We start from the raw sequence: 20,471 nt of genomic DNA, 5'->3' as shown, positions 1-20,471 counted from the left end.
TAAGTTTGTAAGCCGCCCTGAGTCTTCGGAGAAGGGCGGGATATAAATGGAATTAAAATAAATAAAAATAAAATAATGAAAAGAAGGACATGGGGAGACACGATAGCGGTGTTCCAGTATTTGAGGGGCTGCCACAAAGAAGAGGGGACCAACCTATTCTCCAAAGCACCAGAAGGCAAGACAAGAAAAAAAAATGGATAGAAACTGAACAAAGAGAGAAGCAAGCTACAGCTAAGGATAAATTTCCTGACAGTGAGAACAATTAACCAGTGGAACTACTTGCCTCCAGAGGTTGTGGGTGCTCCAACATTAGACATTTTTAAGAATAGACTGGACAGCCATTTGTCTGGAATGGTATAGGGACTCCTGCCTGAGCAAGGGGTTGGACTAGATGACCTCCAAGGTCCCTTCCAGCCCTGTTATTCTGCATTCTATTCTGAAATGGGGCAGGGGATGCCCGTTGCACTTACCTATTGTGAACTCATCAAAGGAGATGCTGGTGGAACTGCTGCCCAGGGCGTTGGTGACGATGAGGATCACCTTGTACTTTTTGGTGGAGAAAAGGTGGGGGTAGCGGATGTAGCACCTGTTTTTGGGCCCCGTGTCCTTCTCACAGACGATCTCCTGGGAGTCATGTCTGGGGTGGGGGGGTGGGGCAAGAAAAAGACGTCAGGGTGGACCTCAGGGAGACATACGCATGCAAAAGAGGGGCACAACTGCCATTCCCAATTGAATGGCTGCCCTCTGGACTGTTTGCACCCTGTTGTGGGCCCCCCTGCAGGGAACCCCCCCCCCCCACATCAGACATCTCGGTGCTCCCTCCAGCATTGGCAACCCTCTGCTGCCCCCCCCCCCCGGCCCACTCCTCCTGTGGGAAAGGGACTTATGCCCTTCTCATATGGGTCTAGCGCAGGGGTCTTCAAATTTGGCCCTTTTGTGACTTGTGGACTTCAACTCCCAGAATTCCTCAGCCAGGCACACTTGGCAGCAGCGGGGGGGGGGAATTCTGGGAGTTGAAGTCCACCCATCTTCAAGCTGCCGAGGCTGAGAAACCCTGATAGACTTTATTTCCTGAGGCACAGCTTGTCATGCGAAGTCCGGAACTACATCTTGTTAACCAGGTTTTCTTTGTTGATTTATCTGATTTAGGAAAGGAGCTCCATTTCCTTAACAGCTACGGGAGGCTCACCAAAAATACCATAAAAATGGTCATAATCGTAAACGTTTTGTTAAAGTAAGGCTATATAACACATTAAAGACTAGAAGAGAAAACTTTAAGGCTCCAGATCAGGGTAGCTCCCTGAAAAACATTCAGAAAAACCTTCCTCAGCTGCGCAGGTGGTCCTCAACTTAAAACAGTTCGCTTAGTGACTGTTCAAAGTTACAACGGTACTGGGAAAAGTGACTTATGACTGCTTCTCACACTTACGGCTGTTGCAGCTTTCCCAGGGTCACGTGACCGAAATCCGGACATTTGGCAACTGACTCAGTATTTATGACAGTCACAGTGTCCCGGGATCAAGTGATGCCCTTTTGCGACCTTGTGAGAAGCAAAGTCAATGGGGAAGCCAGATTCACTTAAGAACCGGGTTACTAACCTTAACAACCGTTAAGTGAATCACTGCAGATCGTAAGGTCGTAAACTGGAGCAAAACTCAGTAAACAAATGTCCCACTTAGCAACATAAATGTTGGGCTCAGTTGTGGTCGTAAGTCAAGGACTACCTGTAATTCTGTGGTTGCAACCATTTTGCACATCTGAGGTTCTGGACCTCCAACTGACTGGAGACGCGCAAACTGGATTTGCCCCCCCCCACAGACCCCCCCCGCAAGGTCTGGCTTCCTAGGATGCATCTAACTATTGAGGATGGACTTTGTAGTACCAACAACCTGGACTTTACAGTATTGTTGTACTTGCTAACTAAGATAGTGATTTTGTATTTTAATCTGACTTATTTTTCTCTCTTTTTAAATGGTGTTAATGGTTTATTCAGCCATTGCCGAGGGGGAATGTAGAACGGATGGATGGATAACTTCTAACATTCTTAAACTAAAAAGATAAAAAATTGCTTTTGTTCCCCAGGTCAGGATAGGGTGAGGCCGGGTTTGTTTTAATAAGATGTCTGGAGTGTGTCTTCTGAGAAGAGAAAGCTTGTTAGAGCTAATTGGTACCTGGCTTGTCTCTCCAAACAACCGTATGACTTCCCCTCCCCCAATTAACATCTTAAATTTTACGCCCCTGCTTTCGTCAGACTTCATTCAAACGAATGCCCGCGTGTTGCTTCATGTAATATGTTTGACTCCATGTAACTGATTTCCTAGGCAAAGGGGAAGTTACTTTTGTCCTGTCCAATCAATATTATTCTTTTAGTTCTCCTTTGATGTCTTAACTATAAAAGAGAATGAAAGCCGAGGATGGAGCATCCCTGTCTGAATGAGAGGAATCCAGAATATTCTGAATAAATGGTAATAAAATGATTTTCCTGTCTCATTGGAAAATAGGCGTGCCGAGGCACGGGCCTAGAAACCACGTATTGGCCCTCAGTATGAAATGAGCCCCCTTGGCAGGACCAGGTTTGTCCCCTGCCCCCACCCCTCTCGGTCTGGGGTTCAAGGCTAAAGGCCCAGATGGCTGGAAAGGAGACCAGACCAAGCCCCAAGGGATTTGCACCAGGAACCTCTCTCCTTGTTCCCACCGGATGATGGTTTGTGATCTTGGCTTACTCTCCTTTGTCCATCCAAAGCCCGACTTACATGACGGTGATGTTGAAGGTGTCGGGGATGTAGGTCGGGCTGGGCAGGTGCCAGCTACAGTAGAAGCCGATGGGGTAATTGTTGGAGCGGCACATCAAACTGGGCTCCCGGGGCGGTGCTGTGTGGGGAGAAAAGAGAGAGAGAGAGAGAGAGAGAGAGAGAGAGAGAGAGAGAGAGAGAGAGAGAGAGAGAGAGAGAGAGAATGAATGAGACAAAGAAAGAGAATGAGAGACAGAGAAAACGAGAGAAAGAAGACAATGAGAATGAGAGAAAATGAGAGAAAGAGAGAAAGAATGAATGAGACACAGAGAGAAAGAGAATGAATAAGAGAGAAAGAGAATGAAAGAAAGAAAAAGAGAGAAAACGAGAGAAAGAAGACAATGAGAATGAGAGAAAATGAGAGAAAGAGAGAAAGAATGAATGAGACACAGAGAGAAAGAGAATGAATAAGAGAGAAAGAGAATGAAAGAAAGAAAATGAGAGAAAATGAGAGAAAGAAGACAATGAGAATGAGAGAAAATGAGAGAATGAGAGAAAGAGAGAGAGAATGAATGAGACAGAGAGAAAGAATGAATGAGAGAAAGAGAATGAGAGACAGAGAGAGAGAGAAAGAGAAAAAATGAGAGAAAGAGAGAAAAAAGAGAATGAGAATGAGAGACAGAGAAAATGAGAGAATAAGAAAGAAAAAGAGAATGAGAGAGAATGAGAGTGAAAGAGAGAATGAGAGAGAGAAAGAGAATGAGAGACACAGAGAGAAAGAGAATGAGAGACAGAAAAAGAGAAAACGAGAGAAAGAAGAGAATGAGAATGAGAGAAAATGAGAGAATGAGAAAGAAAAAGAGAATGAGAGAGAGAATGAGAGAGGAAGAGAATGAGAGAGAATGAGACACACACAGAGAGAATGAGAGACAGAAAAAGAGAGAAAATGAGAGAAAGAAGAGAATGAGAGAAAATGAGAGAATGAGAAAGAGAGAGAGAGAGAGAGAGAGAGAGAGAGAGAGAGAGAGAGAGAGAGAGAGAGAGAGAGGTCAAATTTCCAGGCTCTGTTGGCTGCAACTGAGAATACTTTCATTTCCTTCCAAGAAGCAACACAACTGACCGTCTGCCGCTTGCCTTGGCTTTGGGGTTGGGGTGGCTGATAGAAGAGAATGTTTGTAACTCAGGGTTGAAGTGTAACAACCACCATGTAGGACAGACAGGCGGAAGACTAGCAGAACATACCCATTTTTATTTATTATTAAATTTATGTTCTGCCCATCTCATTTCTATGTGCCTCTGGGTGGCTTACAGCATAAACAAACATTAAAATAATCAAATATAAATATACACCCGATGAAAGCACAATACAAGGAGAGTAAGTATTTCATGGTATCTGTGAATACCAAGTACCGTATTTTCCGGCGTATAAGATGACTTTTTAACCCATGAAAATCTTCTCAAAAGTCAGGGGTCGTCTTATATGCCCAGTTGTCTTATACGCCGGAAAATACGGTAGCAGTCCAAAGACTTCTTTGTTGCACAGCAGAAGGACCGACTCAACCATAGTTTCAACTGGGAAACCGTGAGCATCCTAGATCAAGCTAAATCCAAAATGCTAGGGAATTTCTGGAAGCCTGGCATTTCCAGGCAAATCAGCCATCAATAGACACAAAGAAATAAATAGAGATTAGACACCATTCAAAAGAGACAATAAAAAAGCTCAGAAGCAAACAAAAGGACCAGAATATATCCTGTCTGGCAGCCAAAACCCAGATAAGCAGGGATTAAGACCAGACAAACAATCAAGCAGAAAACAATAACCTAATCAAGGAACTACCAACTCAGACAAACAATCAAACAATAAACAACAGCTTAATCAAGGAACCACCAAGAAGAAAACAACACTCTCACCGACATTGACAGGGCAAGCCACTATAACTAAACAGAAAGCTCACTTCTACCACTGATGATGTTCCCAAGTCAGGTAATGAAACGTCGGCAAGAAAGCAGCCAAGCTCAGAGAGCACCAAGGACCCCACAATCATTCTCGTCCTCATCTTCCTTTTCTTCGTCTCCTCCTCCTCTTCTCTGCGAACCCCACTCCTTTCTAGCACTGATGATGTTCCCTAGTTGGGTCATGAAACGTCTGCAAGAAAACAGCCAAGCTTAGAGAGCGCCAAGGACCCCACAATCAGAGCCTTGGTGGAGCAGTGGGCTAATGCCTCCTTAAGTAACACCAGCTGCCTGCAATTAGTGCAGGTTCGAGTCCCACCAGGCTCAAGGTTGACTCAGCCTTCCATCCTTCCGAGGTAGGTAAAATGAGGACCCGGATTGTTGGGGGCAATTAAGCTGACTTTGTAATAATGCCGCTTGGGGGGGCGAAAGCCCTAATAAGCAGGCATATACATAGAATGAAGGCTACTGCTAAGCTTGTAAGCCGCCCTGAGTCTTCGGAGAAGGGCGGGATATAAATGGAAAAAATAAATTCTTGTCCTCATCCTCATCCTTCTCTCCACAAACCCCACTCCCTTCTAGCACTAGATGATATTCCCTAGTCAAGTAATGAAACATCTACAAGAAAACCGCCAAGCTCAGAAAGCACCAAGGACTCCACCTGGGGCTTAGTTAAGTCTTCCAGAGAGAAGAGCAGAAGATGCTATTTTCCCCCCAAAAGAGGAGGGCTTCTTTTGTGGGGGGAGGGTCCTACATTAAGTTATTCCACATAGCAATTCTTAATCTAAGTCGCAAGCTACTCTGCTCACACAGTCATCCACTTGATGGCTTCACATGACCCCCACTAGTTAGGAGAAGGAATGTCTTCCTACCACAGGCTGAACCACAAACCATCCCCAATAATTACAAGCCTAGATCAAGAGGTCAAGTGTGCCCCGTGCGGCCCTTCTCATGCCTGGCTACAGCAACGGGGGTGGGCTGGGCTGCAATGCCCTCATTGAGACCCATGTCTTGCCCTTTCAGATCAAGCTCAGATGTGCTCATAAGTCACAGAACATAGAATAATAGAGTAGGAAGGTACCTTGGAGGTCTTCTAGTCCAACCCCCTGCTTGAGCAGGAGACCCTATAATGTCATTTCAGAGAAGTGATTGTCCAAGTCTCTTTTTGAAAGTCTCCAGGGTTGGGGCACCTTCAACTTCTGAAGCCAAGCTGTTCCACTGGTTGATTGCTCTCACTCTTAGGAAGTTTCTCCTTAATTCCAGGTTGCTTCTCTCCTTGATTAGTTTCCATCTGTTGTTTCTCGTCTTGCCTTTTGGTGCTCTGGAAAGTAGTTTGACCCCCTTGTCTTTGTAGGAGCCCCTCAAACATTGGAAGACCGCTATCATCTCACCGGCTTAAGGTTGACTCAGCGTTCCATCCTTCTGAGGTCGGTCAAATGAGGACCCAGATTGTTGGGGGCAAGAGGCTGACTCTGTAAACTGCTCAGAGGGGTTTGTAAAGCACTGTGAAGCAATATATAAGTCTAAGTGCTATTGCTATTGCTATCATGTCTCCCCTAGTCAAATATTGGAAGATGCTAACGTGTCACCTCAGGTCCTTCTCTTCGTAAAACTAGACATACCCAATTCCTGCAACCGTTCTTCCTATGTTTCAGCCTCCTGTCTCCTAGACCAGGGCTTTTCAACCAGAGGTACGAGTACCACCTGTGGTACATTGGCACCTGGCAGGTGGTACGCGACCATCCTAGAGAAGTGGTAGTGGGGGAGGGGAATGAGCTGAACCGGTGGCAGCACGGCAGAAGCCTCAGTGAGAGACGGCTGGAGCTGCAGGGCTGTCAGAACTCAGTGGAAGTTCCAGCATCACTGCTTCTTCGGGGCTGTCTGGGCTTAGTGGAAGTGCCAGGCTCCAGCTGGAGCTCAGCGCTGATCCCGGCGCTTCTGCTGAGCCCAGAAGAAGCGCTGATCAGCTGGAATGTTGCAGCATCTCCAGGATCTTGTGATTTACATTCAAGTGCTTGGCAACTGATTCATATTTATGACGGTCACAGTGTCCCAGGGTCATGTGAAGTAACCAAAACCTGCTGCAACCACCCAGCATAGGTGGGGGGGGGAATAAAAACCAAACCCCCCACTGTCAATCCTCAACAGAAATGCTCACAACAATGAAAACCTCGGACAGAAGGAAGAGCGCCGCTGGATGGGCAGGCAGGTGTCTTGCTCGGCTGTGGCTTGGGGGGCACTTTTTTCAGTGCCATTGTAACTTTGAACTTGGAATTAAGATTGCTGGAAGAAACATCAACAACCTAAGATATGCAGATGATACCACTCTAATGGCAGAAAGTGAAGAGGAACTGAAGAGTCTCTTGTTGTGGGTGAAGAAGGAGAGTGCCAAAGTTGGGTTGAAACTAAACATTAAGAAAACCAAGATCATGGCATACGGCCCTCTCAATTCCTGGCAAATAGATGGGGAAGAAATGGAGGTAGTGACAGATTTTATTTTCCTGGGCTCCAAGATCACCGCAGATGGGGACTGTAGCCAAGAAATTAAAAGACGCTTGCTCCTGGGGAGGAAAGCCATGGTAAATCTAGACAGCACACTAAAAAGCAGAGACATCACCCTGTCAACAAAAGTGCGTATAGTCAAGGCTATGGTCTTCCCAGCTGCAATGTATGGCTGTGAAAGCTGGACCATAAGAAAGGCTGAGCGCCAAAGAATGGAGGCCTTGGAACTATGGTGCTGGAGAAGACTCCTGCGAATCCCTTGGACTGCAAGGTGATAAAACCGGTCAGTCCTAGAGGTGATCAACCCTGACTGCTCTTTAGAAGGCCAGATCCTGAAGCTAAAACTCAAATACTTTGGCCACCTAATGAGAAGGAAGGACTCACTGGAGAAGAGCCTAATGCTGGGAAAGATTGAGGGCAATAGAAGAAGAAGGGGACGACAGAGAATGAGGTGGCTGGATGGAGTCACTGAAGCAGGAGGCATGAGCTTAAATGGACTCCAGAAGATGGTAGAGGACAGGAAGGCCTGGAGGAACGTTGTCCATAGGGTCGTGATGGGTCGGACATGACTTCGCAACTAACAACAACAACAACTTTGAACAGTTACTAAACGAACTGTTGTAAGTCAAGGACTACCTGTACTACATCACTTTTTTCCTTTTTTTTTTGGTCATCAAGTTTTTGACCCCTTGCTAGGCAGGCGACTGGTGGTACTCGGATGTTGCCATATCCTAAAAGTGGTACAATGGGTGAAAAGGTTGAAAAGCCCTGCACTAGACACCTTTGTTGCTCTTCGCTGCACTTTTCCCAGTGTCTGAATCTCTTTTTTGTAATGTTCTGACCAAAATTGGATGCGGCATCCCAAGTGTGGCCTTACTAAGGCTTCGTAAAGCGGTACTAGAACTTCACGTGATCTTGATGCTCTCCCTCTGTTAATGCAGCCTAGGACTGCATTGGCGTTTTGGGCTGTTGCTGCTGCACACGGCTGGCTCATGTTTAAGTGAGCATCCACTAGGACTCCAAATTGAGGACTTACCTTCATGGCACGGAGGTTTGCTGCTGGCCTTCTTTACGTCCAGCTACTCTATTATCAAACGGAGTTAATAATCCCCGAATCTCTGCTTCTTTTCCTTCTTTTTGGTGTAGTGCAGTGATGTTTTGGCCAGGAAGCACTGAGAGCCTCAATTTAGTCCTAATGTCATTCTCTGCCACCCTTTCATTCCCCTTAAATTAGATTTATAAACCATCTCTATCCTATCTTTCCTACCCTGTGAAATGCCTTAATTTCTCCTCCGTATTAAATTTGGCTTTATGCAAACAGAAGCCGCCGGGGCAGCAGACAGCTTGGTCTCTGCATGAATGTAACCCTGACATTTGGCCAAGTGGATAATAACAAACGGTGTTTAATTTTTAGCGGCCTTCCTGGGTTATTCATCCATCTTGACACGGAGACAGGAATCCCTGCAAGCAAGCTTGTTCAATTTCCAAGCCATTAACGATTCCATTAATCGTCTGTCAATTCTACGGTCCAATCTATGCAATTAGTAGACTAATATTAAGGGGGTGATCATCATTTCTGTTTATCTAACTGACATTGGCCAATCTTTGCATGGAAGAGAAAAATGTCACTTCACTCCAGCCCTCAAACCAGACAGAGTCTCTGATCTGGCAAATCCTGCCTGTGTCAAGGCAATATTTAAAAAATGGAATATTAGAGTTGGAAGGGACCTTGGAGGTCTTCTAGTCCAACCCTTGGCTTGAGCAGCAGACCCTATATCCGTGGTGGTGAACCTATGGCACGGGTGCCACAGGTGGCACGCAGAGCCCTCTCTGTGGGCATGTGTGCCGTTGCCCCAGTCTTAGGCCTTCAGCTGGGTTTTATAAAACCTTTTCACTTTAGGCCTCCACCGCTGTGTGCAAAAAAAAAAAGTTCAATCAATCAATTTCAACTTCTCGGGGAAAAAAAAAAGATCTCGCAAAGTTGGAATTGATTGAACTTTTTAGTCCCACCCAGTCTGCTGTTACCACCGCAGCCACACCCACCCAATGGGCCACGCCCACCCGGCACCTGACCATACATAAGTGGGTTTTGGGTTGCAGTTTGGGCACTCGGTCTCTAAAAGTTTCGCCGTCACTGCCCTATATCATTTTAGACACATGACTGTCCAACTTCTGGAGGCTGGTTGTTCCACTGATCAATTGTTCTCACTGTCAGGAAATTTCTTCTTAGTTCTAGGTTGCTTCTCTCCTTGATTAGCTTCCATCCGTTGCTTCTTGTCCTGCCTTCTGGTGCTTTGGAGAACAGCTTGACACCCCCCCCTCTTCTTTGTGGCAGCCCCTCAAATATAGGAAGACTGCTATCATGTCACCCCTGGTCCTTCTCTTCTATTGTGTAGTGGGTCCGACGCAAGGAAGAGACGCCAGCCGGTGTGTGAGTTCAGCTCTTTATTGGAAGGGGAAGTGAACTGGGGAATGAGGGCTACCTGGCCTCCTTATATACCTGGCCAGGTAAGCTAACAGCCAATGGGGTTGGCCCTAGGTTTCCTGCTGAAACTGTCCAGGCCAACGCCCCCTGGTGGCTGTTGCTATGCAGGTGCCTGCATACATAACACCCCTCCCCCCTTAGAGAAGAACCACATAGCAACAACAACTTGCAACTACTATAACTATGATTATATATATAAAAAAACAGTGGTGTCCTTGTGTGAGGGTCACTTGCACACATAGTCCGACAGGTAGGCTGGTGTCCTGTGTGGACGGGTGGATCGTCTGGGTGTGCCTGCATACATAACATCTTCGTTAGACTACATACCTAGTTCCTACAACTATTCTTCATACGTTTTAGCCTCCTGTCCACCTAATCGTTCTCATTGCTCTTCTTTGCATTTTTTCCAGAGTCTCAACATCATTTTTATATTGTGATGACCAGAACTGGATGTGGTATTCCAAGTGTGGTCTTACTAGGGCTTTGTAAGCTGGCATAGCATAGCTGGCTTTGTAAAGTAGGAAATCATAGCTGGATGGGGGAAACTGGGAGTTGAAGCCCACCCATCTTAAAATGGCCAAGATTGAGGAACACTGATTTAAGCTAACAAGCCTCAGAGTGGAACTACCTCTTGTAGCTGCTAAACGTGATTAAGGTAGCAGAGGGGTATCAGGAATATCAGTAACTTTGGGACTGTGGGATATAAATTTAACAAATAAATAAAAAGCTTCAATTCTACTATCCTGGTTACCTTCTTTGCTCAGAAAAGTTTCTGCATTTCTAATTCTGTTAGCTGGAAAAGATGCTCCCAAACTGCTTTTTTTTTTTTTGCTAACAATCGAGTCAAAGGTTGGGCTGACCATTCAGCTTTTGACACTCATCCGAGAGGACTAATTTGACACCCCTTCGAGGCAGATCTGAAGATCGGTTTTTAAAAAAGCATTGTTTTTTTTTTAAAAAAAACAGTTTAAAAAAACCTGCTAAAAAGAAGACAAGGAGAGAAGCAACCTAGAACTAAGGAGAAATTGCCTAACGGTGACAACAATTAATCAGTGGAACAGCTTCCCTCCAGAAGGCGTGGATGCTCCAACACTGGAAGATTTGAAGAAGAGCTTACACAGCCGTAGGTCAAGAATGGCATAGGGCAGTGATGGCGAACCTTTCAGAGACCGAGTGCCCACACTGCAACCCCAAACCCACTTATGTATTGTCGGGTGCCGGGTGGGCGTGGCCCATTGGGTGGATGTGTCCCATTGGGTGGGTGTGGCTGTGGTAACGGCAGACTGGGTGGGACTAAAAAGTTCAATCAATCAATTCCAACTTTGCGAGATGTTCCCCCCTCCCCCGCGAGAAGTTGAAATTGATTGATTGAACCTTTTTATTTTTTGCACACGGCGGCGGAGGCCTAAAGCGAAAAGGTTTTATAAAACCCAGCTGAAGGCCTAGGACTAGGGCGATGCCACACGTGCCCACAGAGAGGGCTCTGCGTGCCACCTGTCGCACGCGTGCCATAGGTTCACCGGTCATAGGGCCTCCTGCTCCAGCAAGGGTTGGACTAGAAGACCTCCAAGGTCCCTTCCAACTCTATTCTTTTATGTTCTAAGTTGGCCTCCAGCAGACCAGCTTAGCATTTCTCTAAGCATGCCCTCTCCCTTCCTCTCATCCTGTCTCCCCCTCCCTCCCTGGCCAATTAAGAGCTTTGCATTAGAAAGGGAAGATCAAATGGCCAAGCCCAATCAATAGAGGAAGGGAGGGGGTGGGGGTTAATGCTGCTTTTGGAGGCAGGCCAGATTTCAGGGGTGGAGGGGTGGGGAACAGGGCAGCAGAGGGAAGGAATAGCCGGCAAAGATGGAGAAAGGGGTTTCTTGGTGTCTGCCTTTTAAGCCAGGATTGCCAGGAGCTGGGGAAGGGCCCGTCTGAATGCTGACCGTGGAAACAGGGAGCCACGCGCGTTATTGAGAACAAATTCCCAGGTAGTCCTTGACTTACAACCACAACTGAGCTCCAAATTTTCACTTTTAAGCAAGGCACTTGTTAAGTGGGAGGAAGGTGGGCAGTTAAGAATCGTGAAATATGAATAAGGAAATAAAAAAAGTGAACTTTGCTCCATTTTACCAGCTTTTGGGCCACAGCTGTTCAGCAAGTCACTGCCGTCGTTAAGCGAATCATCAAGTGGTCGTTCAGTGGATCTGGCTTCCCTGACTGACTTTGCCTGTCAGACGCCGGCAGGGAAGTTTGCAAATTATGATCGCATGTCTTTGGGACACAGCAAACCGTCATAAATACAAGTCAGTTGCCAGGCCTCTGGATTTTGATGAGGTAACCACAGGGATGCTGCAATGTTCACCAGTCACTGCTGCGGTTAACTTTGAACGGTCACTTAAAGGAACTGCTGTAAGTCAAGGACCACCTGTGTCTGCATCTCTCTCTGGATCCCCCAGCCTGCTGAAGGCCTCTTGAGCAGAGCTAGGCATTTAGGGGAGGGGGCTCACAGCTTGCTCTTTGGCTGGACAGGGTTGCAAAAAGCCTTGGTAGCTCCCGGCTGCACCTCCTTTGCCCACCCTGCGATGGGCACAGGAGCTGGCAGGAGTAGAGCAGCTGTGCCAAAGAGACAAAAGATGGGTGGTCTTGAACCACCTGTGCACCGGTGCCCACCGAGGAAGCCAAAAGGGGTCTTCCCAGGGGTCTCTTTCAGGGAGAGGAACAACTTCTCTCAAGCTATTGCCTGAACCCCCAGCCCTGTGGCAGACCAGGGACTGATCTTCACCCCATATCCTGAACTTGTTTTAAATGGTTACTTTTAAAAATGTTTTCGTATGAATTGTTTGCCAAGCAAAGTCATATATTTAACACGCAGAGCTATATACTGGACATTTCCTAAATCAATCAATCCTAGATTTTATTTTATTTTTCCTTTTGGCAGTTTGCAGAGTGTGCCAACTCGTTTTCCCCCCCCAATTCGTCGCTCGTCCGCTGTTTTGTGCACACCCAGAAAAATGGATTAATTTAGCGAGCAGATTTAAATGTGTTGTGTGAACACGTCCATCCTTATTCCTCAAACACCAGGAATTGGAACCAGATCTTTTCCATGGCTGATCCATTAAATATGCACCCCACAATCTCCCCCCAACTCAAATGGCCGCAGCTGGACTTCATTTTAGGAGTAGCCAAAGATGGTGCCTTTCCAATTGCTTTATGGAGAACAGGTGGCTGGACAGGGTGCAGCTCCATACGGCGCCTGGTCGCATTGATCCTAGATTTATTTTTATAATGTTTATGTGGGTTTTATGGCTTTTATGCTCTGTGTTACGTACTGTACTGGTGGTTGGGAAATGCCCAGAGTCCATGGTTAGGGTTTTATGAAACAGATGCATCTGTCCATGTGTATTCAGAAACAAGGAGAGGGAGGGAAAATTCTTTGCAAAAGCAAAAAGAAATTGGCTTTGAGGTGCAGCTTAAAAGAAAAGCCTTGGCTTTTCACTTTTCAAACTCTTTTTACTTGCAAGTCCAAAGGGCATCACAATACAGGAAGTCCTCGACTTACAGCAGTTCATTTACTGACCGTTCGAAGTTACAACGGCACTGGAAAAAGTGACCCAGGACCGTTTTTCACACTTATGACCATTGCAGCAACCCCCTGGTCACGTGATTTACATTCGGAGGCTTGGCAACTGACTTACACTTACGACGGTCACAGTGTCTCGGGGTCATGTGATCTGCTTTTGCGGCCATCTGACAAATCAAGGCAATGAGGAAGCCAGATTCACTTAACAACTAACTTAAGAACTGCCATGATTCACTTAATGACAGTGGCAAGAAAGGTCATAAAATGAGGCAAAAGTCACTTAACAACCATTTCGCTTAGCAACAAAAATTTTGGGCTCTATTGTGGTCATAAGTCAAGGACTACCTGTAGTTAGCATCCGTGGATGTTGTTTTTTTTCAAAGGCCTAGTTCTAGTTTCCAATTTTAAGCAGCAGGTTGCCCTGGAAAATATATATATGCCCCAAATCAACTACGGCTAAGCTTGTAAGCCGCCCTGAGTCTTCGGAGAAGGGCGGGATATAAATGGAATTAAAAAAAAAACTTTAGAACCAGCCTCAAAACAGAGGTGTTTTTTTTGCCATTTATATATTTTTTAAAAGGTGTCCTTTTAAAAAAGTCCGCTGATGACTCTTTGACAGGCTGCAAACCAATTGTGTCTTTTGGCTTTCTAGGGCAGGGGTCTTCAAACTTGGCCCTTTTATGACTTGTGGACTTCAACTCCCAGAATTCCTCAGCCAACGTGCCTGGCTGAGGAATTGTGGGAGTTGAAGTCTACAAGTCATAAAAGGGCCAAGTTTGAAGACCCCTGCTTTGTGGACTTCAAATCCCAGAATTCCTCAGCCAGGCACACTGGTTGAGGAATTGTGGGAGTTGAAGTCCACAAGTCATAAAAGGGTTTGAAGACCCCTGTTCTAGTGGAAGCGAATATGGCCAGGTGGACAAATGCGGCATCGGATTCAAATGGGGCTCAGGCTTCAGCATCACCTCCAAGGGCAGATGCTGAGACCTGGTGCCCCATCTCCCTCTCATTCAGAAGGAGAAATAAGTGACCAAAAATCCGGTTTGATCTAAAACAAACAACATCTTTATTTGTTTAATTATTTGCTTATTTACAGCAAATGATTGCTGACTTACAACAGTTTAGTGACCGTTCAAAGTTACAACGGGCCTGAAAAAAGTGACGTATGACCATTCTCCACACTTATGACCCTTGCAGCATCCCCGTGGTCACATGATCAAAATCCAGACACTTGGCAACTGACTCATATTTATGATGGTTGCACTTGAGTTACGACCGTAATGGAATCTGTCCACTAGAATCTTACATCATGACAATCATAAAATGGAACCGACCTGATTTTACTATCTTTTGTTGTTAAGCAAACGTTGCGTTTGTAAAGCAGGTCATAAAACAAATACCGTGGTCATTAAGTGAATCCACTGCTTGCTGTGGGTTGGTTTTGCCAAAAACTTGAGTTAAGTGCTGCTTGTTTGTTTTTTTGGCAAAATCATCATGCAATCATGTGACCACGCCACCCTGCAAATGGGTCGTAAATACAAAGGCACCTCGACTATCAGAACCTCAAATTTGGATTGTGAATACCCTCCAAGTGGGTCTGTTATAACTTTGAGTGCTCGCTAAGCAACCAGGCATAAGTTGAGAACCACAGTCGTAAGTTAAGAAGTGCCTTTTTAAAATGTTTAAATGGATTGCAATGCCTTAAAGCTGTGTTTTATCAACCTTGGGAGTTTGAAGGTGTGTGGACTTCAGAATTCCCTAGCCAGCTATGTGTGGACTTCAGAATTCCCCAGAATTCCCCAGCCAGCTATGTGTGGACTTCAGAATTCCCCAGAATTCCCCAGCCAACTATCTGTGGACTTCAACTCCAGAATTCCCCAGCCAGCTATGCTGAGGAAGAGGAAGCTGCATAGTGCTCCTCATTTAGGTATTTATTTCAGAAACGCTGAATGCCATCTCTCTTCAAAATAAACCCTTATTTAGTAGCTAACAAACTAATCAAACAACTCACTCACAAAAGCAAAGATTTAAAAAAGAGATCAATACAATACAATCTAAACATTACAAGGATTTTGCTGTGGATGTCTGGAAGGGTAAGAGAGGGGGTGTTTTTGCCTTGTTCCCCAAAGACGGGAGATTTGGGGAGCAGGTTCAATCAGTGGGGTCCCCAACCGAGGAGACTCTCATTCAAGGGTCACCTACATCAAGCCATTCCTTGCACAGAGTAGGAAACATTTATAGTTTTGCAGAGCATGAAGCATGTGCAAATTTCCATTAGTAATGTTCCCATTAACATGAGCTTCAAAAAAAGTCTGCAAAGAATGGAGAGAATAGATTAAATCTGTAGATGTGTGCTTTTTTTAGCTAGTTGTTATCAATATCTTTCTAAACAAACAAACAAACAAACTGTCACCATCTCCATCACCATCTCCATCACTGACACCTTCTCTATCACCATCTCCATCACCATCACCATGTCCTTCACCTTCCCCATCACCTTCCCCATCTCCACCACTGTCAGGTTCTCCATCACTGTCCGCTTCTCCATCACCATCTCCACCAATCACCTTTTCCATCACCATCTCCCTCTCCATCACCATCTCCATCAACATCAACTCTATCACTGTCACCATCACCATCTCGTCAATATCTCCATCTCCTTCTCCATCAACATCATCTCTATCACCATCACCTTCTCCATCACCATCTCCATCACCATCTTCATTTCCATCATTTTCTCCATCAACATCATCTTTATCACCATCAACTTCTCCATCCCCATCTCCATCACCTTCTCCATCAACATCATCTCTATCACCATCACCTTCTCCATCGCCATCTCCATCACCTTCTCCATCACCATCATCTCTATCACCGTCACATTCTCCATCACCATCTCCATTACCATCAACTTCTCATCACCATCTCCATCTCCATCACCTTCTCCATCAACATGAACTCTATCACCGTCACCTTCTCCATCACCATCTCCATTATCATTTCCATCACCATTTCCATTGGCATCTCCATCACCTCCATCACTCTCATTACCATCTCCATCACTGTTTCAGATCTGAGCTTTTCTCTCTCTTTTTAAATAATTTTATTGAAGTTTTAATAAACACTTTATAAACTGATACAAACTAAACCAGAAGAAAAAAATAAAATTCCAGAAGGTACAGCAAAAGAAGTAGAAAACAGAAATAAAAAGGCAACAAAGACAATAATAAAGAAGTGGGTTCCAACCTTCAACAAATCAAGCACAAGCTAATATAATAAGTTTTCACCTTCTTTTAAAGTTACAAAGCAAAAGTTACAAAGCAAAAAAAAAACTTCTTCTCCTCATAGCCTAATCTACAGACAGACAGACAGACACACACACACACACACACACACACACACACACACATATACATACATACATACATATATATATGTACATATATATATATGGGGGCTGTGTTCAGGTCTAAGGCTGGCAGCTGAGACCAGGCCATCCACTCAAAACACATCCCCACCCAATCAGAACACAGCCCCCATTCAAAACACACTCCCACCCAATCAGAACACAGGTAACCCCCACCCAATCAGAGCACACCTCCACCCACAGACCACACCCCCTCTGGCAGTTTAAAAAAGAAGAAAAAACAGCCACTACCACACACTTCTCCCAGAAGAACGAAGCTGAAGCCACCAGCCTGAGGATATATATATGTCAAATAGGTCCACTTTATATTCCTTCCTTTTGTTCTACAATCTTGACCTTTAAATCATTCCGAAGGCATTGCAAGATTTGATCTTCTCTTTGGCATTCAAAATTTTTTCACCAGCCTACATTGTAAATCCCATGGAGAGGCATTAGCCAGGATTTCTCACTGTAGCTGTTCCATGTCCAGATTCTTTTCTTGATTTGTCTCTTGTATTCCCACTTCACTAATTTCACTTTTGTAGCCTTCTGTGCCTTCACACTCTTTAAGGTCTACTGTATGTCAGGTAAAAGGTATTTTTAAAACTTTTTTTCCTCTCGTCTTCTAAGAGTTTATCCATTGTAATCTAAGAGCCATAGAGACCCATTGGCTTTTCTACCGGAGACAATATTTGTCTGGTGAAAAAATATCAAGAGAGAAGAAGAAAAAGTCCCAAATAGCTCTGGTGGGCTGTCCAGGCCTTGCAGGAAAGCTGTATGGGAACTGTGGAGTCCTTGATGTTCTGAACTGGGTGGCTTTCTTGCAGACATTTCATAACCCAAGTAGACAACATCATCAGTGCTAGAAGAGGTTGGGGTTTGCTCTTTATTTATATACAACGGCTTGCCCTGCCAATGTTGGTGGCAATGTTCTCGGTGGTACCTTGGTTAGGCTGTTGTTTATAGTTTATAGTTCATCTGAGTTGATATTTCCTTGACTGGGAGTTAATTAATTTCTTTCCTCCTAGGGAGGAAAGCCATGGCAAATCTAGATAGCACACTAAAAAGCAGAGACATCACCCTGTCAACAAAAGTGCGTATAGTCAAGGCTATGGTCTTCCCAGTTGCAATGTATGGCAGTGAAAGCTGGACCATAAGAAAGGCTGAGCGCCAAAGAATTGAAGCCTTTGAACTATGGTGCTGGAGAAGACTCCTGCGAGTCCCTCGGACTGCAAGGCGATCAAACCGGTCAGTCCTAGAGGAGATCAACCCTGACTGCTCTTTAGAAGGCCAGATCCTGAAGTTGAAACTCAAATCCTTTGGCCACCTAATGAGAAGGAAGGACTCACTGGAGAAGAGCCTAATGCTGGGAAAGGTTGAGGGCAAGAGAAGAAGAAGGGGACGACAGTGAATGAGGTGGCTGGATGGAGTCACTGAAGCAGTAGGCGTGAGCCTAAATGGACTCTGGAAGATGGTAGAGGATGGGAAGGCCTGGAGGAATTTTGTCCATAGGGTCGCGATGGGTCAGACACGACTTCGCAGCTAACAACAACAAAAATTTCTATATAGGAAGTAACATCATGGGGCAGGACCTTCAGTTACAGATAATCTGATGTATACTCACAGCTGACTCCCAAATTTCTGTTCCTAAGCAAGGTGGCTATTAAGTGAAATTTACCCCATTTTGTAACCTTTCTTGCCACCGTTGTAAGTGAATCGCTGCAGTTTTTAAGTTAGTAACGTGGTCGCTGAGTGAGTCCGGCTTTGGGATCATGTGATCCCGGGACACTGCAACCGTCATAAATACGAGTCAGTTACAGGCATCTGAATTTTGATCATGTGACATGGGGAGGCTGCAACGGTCGTAAGTGTGAAAAACAGTCCTCAGTCACTTTTTCCAGGGCCATCATAACTTTGAACGGTCACTAAACGAGTAAGTCAGCAATTATTTGCTGTAAATAAGCAAATAATGAAGTCAATAAAGAGGTCGTTTGTTTTAGATCAAACCGGATTTTCGTTCGCTTATTTCTCCTATTAAAAGAGCGTCTCTTTTTCCCCAATCCCCTTGTAACGTCAAATGGTCACTAACTGAATGGTCGTAGTGTCGAGGGGTACCTGTATAAAACAGAGTCCATCTTTGGGTCCAGTCTGCCATGGGCTGGGAAGAGAGGAAACGTCACAAAAATTGCTGCACACAGACACGGTGTGCCTTGTGTGATTCCAGGGATAAAAATGAAAGGAGTTCTCCGCCCCGCCCTGCCCCCCCCCATGGCCAACTTTGAAGTTCTTATGGAGTGTGGAGAAAGCTCTCTCTGTGTGTGTGTGTGTGTGTGTCGCACAACACAACTGAGGGGAAAGGAAGCACAGGGGGAGAGGAGGGGCAGTGGAGAAAGCCGCCCTGGTTAAGAAACACAACAGGATTAATTTTGCAGGGCTGCCACTTCCCGGAAGGGGCTTCTTAGGCAATGTTCCCAATGTGCCATTTAAGGGAGGAGGAGGAGGAGGAAGAAGAGGAGAGAAGAGGAAGAGGAGGAGAGAAGCTCCTTTTAAGATAGACTTGGGGTTCCAGTTGCCCAGGATGCCTGCAGAACTTGCACCCCCCTCAGTGACGGAGAGGAACTGGGGCAGAGATATATGGAGGCCCTGTGGGGCGGGGAGGGGCAGAGATGAAGAGCTGGTAGCAGGTATCTGGCCTGGGGTCTCCTGCTCTGTCAGGCTAGAGAGGAAGGTGAGAGGCTGCCCAGGTGGGGAGCGGTCCAGGCACTCAGCTGAGTGATAAAATGCTTCTCCCCTGCAAGGACCAGGCTGCACAGAGCGAAAGAGAGGGGGGAGGGGCAGAAGGAAGTCCATGCTCCCTCGCTCCCTCTTTCATAAATAGAGGAGTGAGAGAGAAGAAAGGGGAGAGAGAGAGAGAGAGAGAGAGAGAGAGAGAGAGCATCTCTCAGTCTCTCTATTCCCCCACCCCCGTACGTTGTTGTTAGCTGTGAAGTCATGTCTGACCCATCACGAACCCTATGGACAACGTTCCTCCAGGCCTTCCTGTTCTCTACCATCTTCTGGAGTCCATTTAAGCTCACGCCTACTGCTTCAGTGACTCCATCCAGCCACCTCATTCTCTGTCGTCCCCTTCTTCTCTTGCCCTCAACCTTTCCCATCATTAGGCTCTTCTCCAGTGAGTCCTTCCTTCTCATTAGGTGGCCGAAGGATTTGAGTTTTAGCTTCAGGATCTGGCCTTCTAAAGAGCAGTCAGGGTTGATCTCCTCTAGGACTGACCGGTTTGATCGCCTTGCAGTTCAAGGGACTCGCAGGAGTCTTCTCCAGCACCACAGTTCAAGGGCCTCAATTCTTTGGCGCTCAGCCTTTCTTATGGTCCAGCTTTCACTGCCATACATTGCAACTGGGAAGACCATAGCCTTGACTATACGCACTTTTGTTGACAGGATGATGTCTCTGCTTTTTAGTGTGCTGTCTAGATTTGCCATGGCTTTCCTCCCCAGGAGCAAGCGTCTTTTAATTTCTTGACTACAGTCCCCATCTGCAGTTGATCTTGGAGCCCAGGAAAATAAAATCTGTCACTACCTCCATTTCTTCCCCATCTATTTGCCAGGAATTGAGAGGGCTGTATGCCATGATCTTGGTTTTCTTAATGTTAAGTTTCAACCCAACTTTTTCACTCTCCTTCTTCACCCGCAACAAGAGGCTCTTTAGTTCTTCTTAGATACACACACACACACACACACACACACACACACACCCCACCTCTCCTTCTCTCTCATCTCCCTATCTTCTCTCTCTCTCTCTCTCTCTCTCTCTCTCTCTCTCTCTCTC

The 20,471-nt window shown here is 45.7% G+C and overlaps 1 protein-coding gene across 3 annotated transcripts in view; it reads right to left on the bottom strand.

Moving 5' to 3' along the window:
* The window catches only part of CNTFR (ciliary neurotrophic factor receptor), a gene marked incomplete at its 3' end in the record, with an annotated part of 353,983 nt that overhangs the window by 27,892 nt on the left and 305,620 nt on the right, over positions 1 to 20,471 (bottom strand). For all 3 annotated transcript variants that reach the window (XM_081319297.1, XM_081319298.1, XM_081319299.1), the window contains exons 5-6: positions 2,754 to 2,871; positions 471 to 637 (exon numbers count right to left, since the gene is read on the bottom strand). In XM_081319297.1, coding sequence (XP_081175423.1) covers positions 471 to 637; positions 2,754 to 2,871 — 285 coding nt within the window. The remainder of the gene's footprint in view (positions 1 to 470; positions 638 to 2,753; positions 2,872 to 20,471) is intronic.

The sequence above is a fragment of the Vipera berus genome (assembly GCF_964194415.1).
Source record: "Vipera berus genome assembly, chromosome: 2".
Classification (NCBI taxonomy): domain Eukaryota; kingdom Metazoa; phylum Chordata; class Lepidosauria; order Squamata; family Viperidae; genus Vipera; species Vipera berus.
The sequence above is the reverse complement of the archived record's forward strand: the minus strand, read 5'-3'. Positions and strand labels throughout refer to the sequence as shown.